The sequence below is a fragment of the Anomaloglossus baeobatrachus genome, chromosome 10 (assembly GCF_048569485.1).
Source record: "Anomaloglossus baeobatrachus isolate aAnoBae1 chromosome 10, aAnoBae1.hap1, whole genome shotgun sequence".
Lineage (NCBI taxonomy): Eukaryota > Metazoa > Chordata > Amphibia > Anura > Aromobatidae > Anomaloglossus > Anomaloglossus baeobatrachus.
Genome location: NC_134362.1, coordinates 38963700 through 38975764, shown reverse-complemented (window position 1 = coordinate 38975764; position 12065 = coordinate 38963700). Strand labels below are relative to the sequence as shown.

General features: G+C 51.7%; 1 protein-coding gene across 1 annotated transcript in view; it reads right to left on the bottom strand.

Annotated features, from left to right (window-relative positions):
* Positions 1-5483: 5483 nt before the first annotated feature.
* Positions 5484-12065, bottom strand: part of SF3B2 (splicing factor 3b subunit 2) — a 91198-nt gene continuing 84616 nt past the window's right edge. Inside the window, 2 exon segments of the mRNA XM_075325334.1 lie at positions 5484-5654; positions 8272-8457. Of these exon segments, the coding sequence (XP_075181449.1) occupies positions 5583-5654; positions 8272-8457 (258 nt within the window). The 3' untranslated portion in view covers positions 5484-5582.

Genomic DNA, 12065 nt, shown 5'->3' with positions numbered 1-12065 from the left:
CCACCCACGTCAGAATCCGCCGGACTTCCTGGAAAGCTTGCCGACTGCGCGTTCCTCCCTGGTGGTTGATGTACGCCACCGCTGTGGAGTTGTCCGACTGAATTCGGATCTGCTTGCCTTCCAGCCATTGTTGGAAGGCCTGCAGGGCAAGATAGACTGCTCTGATTTCGAGAACATTGATCTGGAGAGTGGACTCCTTCCGAGTCCACGTACCCTGAGCCCTGTGGTGAAGAAACACTGCTCCCCACCCTGATAGGCTCGCATCTGTCGTGACCACCGCCCAGGATGGGGGTAGGAACGACCTTCCTTTTGACAAAGAAGTGGGAAGAAGCCACCACCGGAGAGAATCTTTGGCTGTCTGAGAGAGGGAGACATCCCTGTCGAGGGACGTCGACTTCCCGTCCCATTGGCGAAGAATGTCCCATTGTAGAGGGCGCAGATGAAACTGCGCGAAAGGGACTGCTTCTATTGCTGCCACCATCTTCCCTAGGAAATGCATGAGGCGCCGCAAGGAGTGCGACTGGCCCTGAATGAGAGATTGCACCCCGGTCTGCAGCGAACGCTGCTTGTCCAGTGGAAGTTTCACTATCGCTGAGAGAGTATGAAACTCCATGCCAAGATATGTTAGTGATTGGGTCGGGGTTAGATTTGACTTTGAAAAGTTGATAATCCACCCGAAACTCTGGAGAGTCTTCAGTGCCACGTTCAGACTGTGCTGGCATGCCTCTTGAGAGGGTGCCTTGATAAGGAGATCGTCCAGATAAGGGATCACAGAGTGACCCTGCGAATGCAGGACTGCTACTACTGCTGCCATGACCTTGGTGAAGACCCGAGGGGCTGTCGCCAGCCCGAAAGGAAGCGCTACGAACTGCAGGTGTTCGCTTTCTATAACGAAGCGTAGAAAACGCTGATGCTCTGGTGCAATCGGCACGTGGAGATAAGCATCCTTGATGTCTATTGATGCTAGGAAATCTCCTTGGGACATTGAGGCGATGACGGAGCGTAGAGATTCCATCCGGAACCTCCTGGTTTTTACGTGTTTGTTGAGCAACTTTAGATCCAGGACGGGACGAAACGACCCGTCCTTCTTTGGCACCACAAACAGATTGGAGTAAAAACCGTGACCTTGTTCCTGAAGAGGCACGGAAATCACCACTCCTTCCGCCTTTAGAGCGGCCACCGCCTGCAGCAGAGCATCGGCTCGGTCGGGCGGTGGGGAAGTTCTGAAGAAACGAGTTGGAGGACGAGAGCTGAACTCTATCCTGTACCCGTGAGACAGAATGTCTCTCACCCAACGGTCTTTGACCTGTGACAGCCAAATGTCGCCAAAGCGGGAGAGCCTGCCACCGACCGAGGATGCGGAGAGAGGAGACTGAGAGTCATGAGGAAGCCGTCTTGGTAACGGTTCTTCCTGCTGTCTTTTTTGGGCGTGATTGAGTCCGCCAAGAATCTGAACCTCTCTGATCCTTTTGAGTCTTTTTGGACGAGGAGAACTGGGACCTGCCTGAGCCTCGAAAGGACCGAAAACCAGACTGACCCCTCCTTTGTTGGGGTTTGTTTTGTCTGTGTTGAGGTAAGGATGAATCCTTACCCTTGGAGTGTTTAATGATTTCATCCAAACGCTCACCACACAATCGGTCACGAGAAAAAGGCAAACTGGTTAAGCACTTCTTGGAAGCAGAATCTGCCTTCCATTCTCTCAACCACAGGGCTCTGCGCAAAACCACGGAGTTGGCTGACGCCACCGCCGTACGGCTCGTAGAGTCTAGGACAGCATTAATCGCGTAAGACGCGAATGCCGACATCTGAGAGGTCAATGGTGCCACCTGCGGAGCAGATGTACGTGTGACCATGTCGACTTGTGTAAGCCCAGCTGAAATAGCTTGGAGTGCCCATACGGCTGCGAAAGCTGGCGCCAAGGACGCTCCAATAGCTTCATAGATGGATTTCAACCAGAGCTCCATCTGTCTATCAGTGGCATCTTTAAGTGCCGCTCCATCTTCTACTGCAACTAAGGATCTAGCTGCAAGCCTGGAGATTGGAGGATCCACCTTGGGACACTGGGTCCAGCCCTTGACCACGTCAGGGGGAAAAGGATAGCGTGCATCTTTAAGCCGTTTAGAAAAACGCTTCTCAGGATAAGCGTGGTGTTTCTGGATTGCGTCTCTAAAGTCAGCGTGGTCCAGAAAAGTGCTTAATTTACGCTTGGGATATCTGAAATGGAATTTCTCATGCTGTGAAGCTGACTCCTCCGCAGGAGGAGCTGGTGGAGAAATATCTAACATCTTATTGATGGACGCTATAAGATCATTCACTATGGCGTCACCGTCCGGTGTATCCAGATTGAGAGCGGTCCCATGATCAGAATCCTGATCAGTTACATCCGCCTCATCACCCATAGATTCATCTCGCTGGGACCCTGACCATTGAGACGAAGTTGAGGGCCCCTCATAGCGAGCCCGCTTAGGTTGTCTGGGACTGTCGTCCGAGTCGTCACCCTGGTGTGCATGTGACACCCCCGGAGCTTGGAAGTGTGCCAGCTGAGGGGGACCAGGGAGCAATGATGCACCAGTGTCCATGGTCTGAGTTACAGGTCTAGACTGCAATGTTTCAAGAATCTTTGACATAGTCATAGACAATCTGTCAGCAAAAGCTGCAAACTCCGTCCCTGTCACCTGGACAGCATTCACAGGTGGTACACCCTGGGTCACGTCCAGCAGAGGCCCCGGCTGTGCAGGAGCCACAGGGGCCGAGCACTGCACACAATGGGGGTCAGTGGAACCTGCCGGTAGAGCAGCCCCACAAGCGGTACAGGCAGCATATAATGTCTGTGCCTTGGCACCCTTGCGTTTTGCGGACGACATGCTGTTGTCTCCTTGTAATCTAGGAGGGTATATAGCCGAGAATCACCAGCAACCGTACAGTGCAAAGTATTTGCAAACACAAAATACCGAGTACACAAACGGCACAAGTGGGGGTGAGCCCTTGAGGCTGCTTACAGCCCGCTGAAAAACGGGTATGAGGCCGTAGAATCCCGTGTCTGGGTCTCCCCGTCTCCCCTCTGCAGCTCAGCGTGCAGTCAGGAATGGCTGCCGGCGTTCTGTAAAGAGGGGCGGACCGTGGGCGTGCCACAAACAAAAGTGCGGGAAACTGCGTCCCCCTGTGCCTAGTGTGAGGGCTGGAGTATGTAAAAGAGACTCCCACCCTCAGTGCTGATGCCCTGTACAGCGTCCCGCCCTCCTCCTGACTGGCAGGTGCGGAGGCGGGAACGAGACGAACTAGGCCGCAAAAGCCGGGGACTGTAGTAATAAGCGCGGCCGTGATATATGCACGGCCAGCGCGGAAGTCCCCGGCGCACCACAAGTCCCAGCCGCGTCGCAGTGTGACTGACCCCAGCGGCCGGCGCGACCGTTCGCCCTAAGTCTACCCACTCAGCCTGAGCTGTAGTGAGGCAAATGGCACAAGCGCAGCAGCGCTGATGTCCCCGGCGCACTAACACACCCAGCAATGCTGCGGTGTGCGCGCGTATGCACGGGGACACAGAGTACCTTGATGGAGCAGGGCCCTGTCCCTGACGATACTCAGCTCCATATCCAGCGGCTTCTCCAGGGGCTGCGGATGGAGCACGGTCTCAGTGCCTGGAGACCGGTAAAATCCCACTTCACCCAGAGCCCTGAATAGGGATGGGGAAGGAATCAGCATGTGGGCTCCAGCCTCCGTACCCGCAATGGGTACCTCAACCTTAACAAACACCTCCGACAGAAAGTGGGGTGAGAAGGGAGCATGCTGGGGGCCCTGTGTGGGCTCTCTTTTCTTCCATCCGAAATAGTCAGCAGCTGCTGCTGACTAAACAGTGGAGCTATGCGTGCGTGTCTGACCTCCTTCGCACAAAGCAAAAACTGAGGAACCCGTGCTCCCACGGGGGGGGTGTATAGCCAGAAGGGGAGGGGCCTTACACTTTTGAGTGTAGTACTTTGTGCGGCCTCCGGAGGCAGTAGCTATACACCCAATTGTCTGGGTCTCCCAATTAGGAGCGAAAAAGAAATACAAATGTACACTTCGGCACTAGTGGGGTCAGCACCAGAGGTGCCGCTTACCGCCCGCTCAAACGCGGGTGTGTGGTCGCCAGAATCCCGTGTCTGGGTCTCCCAGAACTTGTCTCCCCTCTCCAGCTCAGACTGCACACAGGAATGGCTGCCGGCGTTCTGTGAAGAGGGGCGGACCGTGGGCGTGCCTCAGACAAAGTGCGGGAAACTGGCGTCCCACTGTGCCCAGTGTGAGGGCTGGAGTATGTAAAGTAGACTCCAGCCCTCGGCGCTGACGTTCTGTACAGCGTCCCGCCCTTCCCCTGACTGGCAGGCCTGGGGGCGGGAACGAAACGAAACTAGGCCGCAAAAGCCGGGGACTCGAGTAATAAGCGCGGCCGTCATATATGCACGGCCAGCGCGGAAGTCCCCGGCGCACCACAAGTCCCAGCCGCGCCGCAGCGTGAACTGACAGCAGCGGCCGGCGCGGCAGTTCCCAATACATTGACTCACTCAGCAGAGCTGTAGCTAGTAATGGCACAAGCGCGCAGCGCTGTTGTCCCCATCGCACTAACACACCCAGCAATGCTGCAGTGTGTCTGCGCGCGGTCTGTACGGGGACACAGAGTACCTTGACGTAGCAGGGCCCTGTCCCTGACGATACTCAGCTCCATATCCAGCAGAATCCCCAGGGGCTGTGGATGGAGCACGGCCTCAGTGCCTGGAGACCGGTAAAATCCCACTTCATCCAGAGCCCTAAGGGGGATGGGGAAGGAAGCAGCATGTGGGCTCCAGCCTCCGTACCCGCAATGGGTACCTCAACCTTAACAAACACCGCCGACAAAAGTGGGGTGAGAAGGGAGCATGCTGGGGGCCCTGTGTGGGCTCTCTTTTCTTCCATCCGAAATAGTCAGCAGCTGCTGCTGACTAAACAGTGGAGCTATGCGTGTATGTCTGACCTCCTTCGCACAAAGCATGAAAACTGAGGAGCCCGTGATCCCATGGGGGGTGTATAGGCAGAAGGGGAGGGGCTTTACACTTTTAAGTGTAGTGCTTTGTGTGGCCTCCGGAGGCAGTAGCTATACACCCAATTGTCTGGGTCTCCCAATTAGGAGCGACAAAGAAAGAGATTTTACGGTGAGTACACAAAAATCCTTCTTTTACTAGCTGCGGTCAGATGATTGTATTTTCCTTCAGTGAGCGCAACGGACACAGACCAAGGTTTGTCTTTGTGCCCACCTGTTTTTTGGGTTTTTGTTTTTTTTTTTTTAAATACACAGATGAAAACACCCATTACATGTTCTACTCAATTTTACAGAACAGAAGCTGGTGTCGGGAGTTCGCAGACCCGATCGCCTGTAGTTTGCGGACGTAAAGTCTGGGGATCACACTGGGACCCCTCCAGTTATTCTCCGTCACTTTAACATCCATATCTTTCGAAGCAGAAATAACTTAGAAGACAATTTAACGGGTTTTATTACAAATACAAGAATGCGATCGACAATGGATGAAGGACAAAAAAAAAAACAAACAAAAAAAAAAATACAAGACGCGCGTTCAAAACTTGAATTCTTTGTACTTTTTGCCTCCAGCCCGGGAGTCTTGCGGTTGCCCCTTCCTCTTCTTTTGCTGTATGAAGACAGAAAATAAATAAATCAGTATCAAACACCAGCTATAATGAGAAAGGTGGAAGCAGGAATGGATCTGAGGAGGCAAATTAAAAGGAACGCATCAGGTTTGTACCACCTAATCTGATAGTAGCAGAACGTAGGGGCAGAGATCCTGATTCCAGCAATCTCACTTACTGAGCTTTTTGCTGTAGTTTTGATAAAATCACTGTTCTAGGCCTGTTTCAGACGACAGTGATTCTGGTATGTATGTGACATTTTTTATATGTACCAGAATCTCGGACATACGCAGACCCATTCAAATGAATGGGTCTGCGCACACATCAGTGATTTTTCACTGACCGTGTCTCCGTGTGGCGTACAGGCGTGTCCGTGATTTCCATATGGAGAAATGTCCGTTTTTTTTCTGGCATCACTATGGTCTGATCCGTGAAACACATACCAGAAAAACACGGTCATTGAAAATAAAAAGCTTTTTCAACTCCCCTTCTCCAGCGACGCTGTGTTCGGCCTCTGCTCTCTGCTGCTTCCAAGCCGGCTTATTATGGTATCCATAGTCATGAATGCAGCCAGAGCCGACCCGGAAGTAGCTGCAGAGGTGACACAGTGGCGGCCGGAAGCTGCATCGCGGGACTCTTCAGCACCACGGACAGGTGAGTATATGTCCACGTACAATCACGGAATACAGATCACGTATTGCACATGGACAACCACCGTGTGCTGTGAATCACGGCACACGGAGGGACATGTGTGTGTTTAACACGTCAGTGAAGAACGTCTGTTTTTCACTGATGTGTGAAACAGGCTTTATCAGCACGAGATTATCACTAGTAGTCCTCTATATTCATGAGCTCTACATAACCCCACCAGTGAGTGGCAGCTTTCTGCCTATGAACAATGTATTCAGGAAGCTGCCAATCAGTGGTGTGGGCGGGGTTATGCAGAGCTCAGCATTCAGAGAACTGCTAGATCTGAGGCATGGATATGGGATATCAAAATGACAGCAAGCAGCTGAGTAAGTGACACATTGCTGGAATGAGGGTCTCTGTCCCTACATCATGCTGCTCTCAGATAAAGTGGCAAAACCCGGTTTCCTTTAAGGGGGTTGGGTAAGTGGAACATTTCAGTTTGTAGGGTGGAGATTTGCTTTATTTGTATGTGCACACTGAGTATTTGGTGCAGAACTTTCTGCATCACTTGGCAGGAAAAGCGCGCGATTTTTGGTGCAGATTTTTCCCTATTTCATTAGTATGGGTGAAATCTGCAGCAAAAACGCTGAAAAAATTGACATCCTGCGGATTTATATCTGCAAGGAGAAAATAAGCCGCGTGTGCATGAGACTTCAGGATTCCCTTCAGGTTTTGCAAATAAATGTACACTGAAAAAAAAAAAGCACCAAAAACGTGACATGTGCACACAGCCCAAGAGCTTTTTATCCATATACCACCTCGCTTCTGTGCTTTACTCCTCTAAAGCTTTGTTCCTATTGGGTTTTTGGCCAAGAATTAAAGACTGTGGAAAAGCTATCACAGTATATGTACAGAGGAGGCTGTGACTGATGTCGGACCCTGGCAGCGGCCACCATAGACTAACACAGGAGTGGCCTGAGCTTTGTTATGACGTCTCCATAACACAGACGCCATTAAAGCCTATGGTTACTGTTAGGAATCCATTTAATGGCTCAGCCACCCATAGGCTATAATGGCATCCAATTAAAAGGGTTTGTCCACTTATGTTAATTTTTTTAAAAAAATAAAAAATTAAAAAAGAACCCACTGGACCATCACCAGTCCTCCTTTTTGTCACAAGCCTCTATCACCAGTGGACGACGTAACGACCAGTGCAGCCTTGTCGTTCCACCTGAGCGAAAGAGTGATTGGCTGCAGTGGTCCTGTGACAGCCGCCATTGGAAGAGGAAGCCAGGAGACTATGGCCGCAGAAGTGGTGCAGTGCGTATAGTTTTTTTTTTTTTGTTTGTTTTTTTACTGTTAAACCACCCTGGGCTCATTAATAAATTATTGAAGAAGTATTGCACAACCCCTTTATATTCCTTCACAACCTAGGATGTTGCGGTATGTCCTAAGTCATGTCGGCGTAATCCCCTCCGGCTGCTGAGATGAGCCGGCGGTGATCCCTGCATGCACATGTCTGCTGATTTGAACAGCAAAAATGTGTGGCTTACAGGCGCATGTGGATCCACGATCAACCCATGCCTGTTAACCCATTAGATCGCACTGTCAAAATGTGATAGCGCAATTTAAATGGCTGCAGCAGGGAAATCCCCTTTGTCCGCCGCCATCGGAGGCCCCGTGACGCGATCACTGAGAGCCAATGGTTGACATGGTAGCGACGGGTCATGTGATGATTCATGTCGCTATCATGACGTATTTCCGGTGCGAGCTGACAGAGTGCCGGCTCTTAAAGGAACAGTGCATTTCTGCTGATCATAGAAAAACCCTATAAGAAAGCTCATGACAAAATCTGAGGAGTGTGACTGGCATCTGTCATCCATAAGCTCCTATGGCTTGGCACGCGGTGGTCTCCGGACCCGTAAGCACACCTGACTCAAATGGTCCGAAAATGCTTATTAATGAAGGGTTTCTACAGCGGTCACGTACTTTCTGCTTAGCTGCGTGCTCGGCCACCATGTCACTAAAGTCCTCTTTCTGTACTTGTTCTTGTGCTTCCCGCACTCTTTCCTCGTACTTCTGCGTCATGGCTGAAGGATCCAATTCCAATTCTTCCGGGGCCAGGGCCACCTCTACACCCTGTGGTTCCGTTGGGGCTCCTCTCCGAGACATGGCCTGTGGAAAGAACAGACGATTGTCAGTGACGCTCGAAGGAGGTAAAATACATGGACGATGTTTAGTGAAACTTTTGGCAGACATATATGTGATCATAAATCATGTTGGGACTCCGGTGAAGCTCGGCCAGAAGCTGGGCTTCATGTGAGACCATGATGTGTCCAGTACTGCAAAGAAGGGAATTTTGTTTACTTACCGTAAATTCCTTTTCTTCTAGCTCCAATTGGGAGACCCAGACAATTGGGTGTATAGCTACTGCCTCCGGAGGCCACACAAAGTATTACACTTAAAAGTGTAAGGCCCCTCCCCTTCTGGCTATACACCCTCCCGTGGGATCACGGGCTCCTCAGTTTTAGTGCAAAAGCAAGAAGGAGGAAAGCCAATAACAGGTTTAAAGACAAATTCAATCCGAAGAAACATCGGAGAACTGAAACCATTCAACATGAACAACATGTGTACTCGAAAAAAACAAAAATCCCTAAGAAAACAGGGCGGGTGCTGGGTCTCCCAATTGGAGCTAGAAGAAAAGGAATTTACGGTAAGTAAACAAAATTCCCTTCTTCTTTGTCGCTCCTAATTGGGAGACCCAGACAATTGGGACGTCCAAAAGCAGTCCCTGGGTGGGTAAAAGAATACCTCGTGATAGGGCCGTCAAACAGCCCTTTCCTACAGGTGGGCAACCGCCGCCTGAAGGACTTGTCTACCTAGGCTGGCGTCCGCCGAAGCGTAGGTATGCACCTGATAATGCTTGGTAAAGGTGTGCAGACTCGACCAGGTAGCCGCCTGGCACACCTGCTGAGCCGTAGCCTGGTGCCGTAATGCCCAGGACGCACCCACGGCTCTGGTAGAATGGGCCTTCAGCCCTGAAGGAACCGGAAGCCCCGCAGAACGGTAGGTTTCAAGAATTGGTTCCTTGATCCACCGAGCCAGGGTGGATTTGGAAGCCTGCGACCCTTTACGCTGACCAGCGACAAGGACAAAGAGTGCATCCGAGCGGCGTAAGGGCGCCGTGCGGGAAATGTAGATCCTGAGTGCTCTGACCAGATCCAACAAATGCAAACCTTTCTCAAATTGATGAACTGGATGAGGACACAAGGAAGGTAATGTGACATCCTGATTGAGATGAAAGGGGGATACCACCTTAGGGAGAAACTCAGGAACCGGACGTAGAACCACCTTGTCCTGGTGAAACACCAGGAAGGGAGATTTGCATGAGAGCGCCGCTAGCTCGGACACTCTCCGAAGAGACGTGACCGCTACTAGAAAAGCCACTTTCTGTGAAAGACAAGAAAGGGAAACATCCTTCATAGGCTCGAAAGGCGGCTTCTGGAGAGCAATTAGAACCTTGTTCAGATCCCAGGGCTCTAACGGCCGCTTGTAAGGAGGGACGATATGACCAACTCCTTGCAGGAACGTGCGCACCTGATTAAGTCGTGCTAGGCGTTTCTGAAAAAATACAGATAGCGTTGAGACTTGTCCTTTAAGGGAGCTGAGCGACAAACCTTTTTCCAACCCGGATTGCAGGAAGGAAAGAAAAGTAGGCAATGCAAAAGGCCAGGGAGGAACTCCCTGAGCCGCGCACCAAGATAAGAATATCTTCCACGTCCTGTGGTAGATCTTGGCGGAGGATGGTTTTCTAGCCTGTCTCATGGTGGTAATAACCTTTCGAGATAATCCTGAAGACGCTAGGATCCAGGACTCAATGGCCACACAGTCAGGTTCAGGGCCGCAGAATTCAGGTGGAAAAACGGCCCTTGAGATAGCAAGTCTGGTCGTTCTGGTAGTGCCCATGGTTGGCCTACCGTGAGGTGCCACAGATCTGGGTACCACGATCTCCTCGGCCAGTCTGGAGCGACGAGGATGGCGCGATGGCAGTCGGCCCTGATCTTGCACAGCACTCTGGGTAACAATGCCAGAGGTGGGAACACATAAGGTAGCCGGAATTGCGACCAATCTTGAACTAAGGCGTCTGCCGCCAGAGCTCGGTGATCGTGAGACCGTGCCATGAAAGCCGGGACCTTGTTGTTGTACCGTGACGCCATCAGGTCGACGTCCGGCATCCCCCAGCGGCGACAGATCTCCTGAAACACGTCCGGGTGAAGGGACCATTCCCCTGCGTCCATACCCTGGCGACTGAGGAAGTCTGCTTCCCAGTTTTCCACGCCTGGGATGTGAACTGCGGATATGGTGGAAGCCGTGTCTTCCACCCACGTTAGAATCCGTCGGACTTCCTGGAAGGCTTGCCGACTGCGTGTGCCACCCTGGTGGTTGATGTATGCTACCGCTGTGGAGTTGTCCGACTGAATTCGGATCTGCTTGCCTTCCAGCCACTGCTGGAAGGCTTGTAGGGCAAGATACACTGCTCTGATTTCTAGAACATTGATCTGAAGGGTGGACTCTTGCTGAGTCCACGTACCCTGAGCCCTGTGGTGGAGAAAAGTAGGATTTTTGTGTACTCACCGTAAAATCTCTTTCTCTGAGTCTTCATTGGGGGACACAGGACCATGGGTTATGCTGCTGTCACTAGGAGGCTGACACTAAGTAAACATAAAAAAGTTAGCTCCTCCCTAGCAGCATACACCCCGAGCCGGAGGCGGGCTCAGATCAGTTGGTGCACAAGCAGTAGGAGGAGTACCAGAATCACCATACATAAACACAAGTTGTAACTAAAACAATGCAGCCGTGCAAACAAGAGGTCTATGAACATAAGACCACTGAAAAAAAATAGCAGGCAAATGCAATTGAATCAACCAAAAAACCAAGCAGGGTGGGTGCTGTGTCCCCCAATGAAGACTCAGAGAAAGAGATTTTACGGTGAGTACACAAAAATCCTACTTTCTCTATCGTTTCATTGGGGGACACAGGACCATGGGACGTCCAAAAGCAGTCCCTGGGTGGGAATACCGAAAAACCCGCAGAGGCAGACAACAACAACCTCCCTCGGCGGGCTTGCACTATAATTGAATACTGCCACCCTATTACAGGTGCGCAACTGCTGCCTGCAAGACCTTTCTCCCAAAAATAGCATCTGCCGATGCTTGGGTGTGAACGTGGTAGAACCTAGTAAAGGTGTGCAGGCTAGACCAGGTGGCGGCCTTGCAGACCTGGTCGGCCGACGCCTGATGCCTAATCGCCCAAGAGGCGCCCACTGCGCGGGTAGAGTGCGCCTTTACCCCCCGCGGCGGAGACTTGTCCCGAATCCGGTAGGCCTCTGATATGGCGGAACGGATCCATCTGGCAATTGTGGCCTTGGATGCCGATTCACCCTTCTTGGGACCAGAAGGGAGAACAAACAGACCATCTGACTTACGGAACGGCGCAGTCCTGGAGACATAAATTCTAAGTGCACGCACTAGGTCCAGGGTGTGCAAGGACCTCTCCAAGCTGTGAGAGGGGCCAGGACAGAAGGATGGAAGGATGATTTCCTCGTTAAGATGGAACGGGGAGACCACCTTTGGGAGAAAAGCGGGATCTGGCCGGAGAACCGCTTTGTCCTGGTGAAAAATCAAAAAGGGGGAACGACAAGAGAGAGCTGCCAGCTCTGACGTCCTGCGAATAGAAGTGATGGCAACAAGAAACACCACCTTCCAAGACAGGTGAGACAGGGA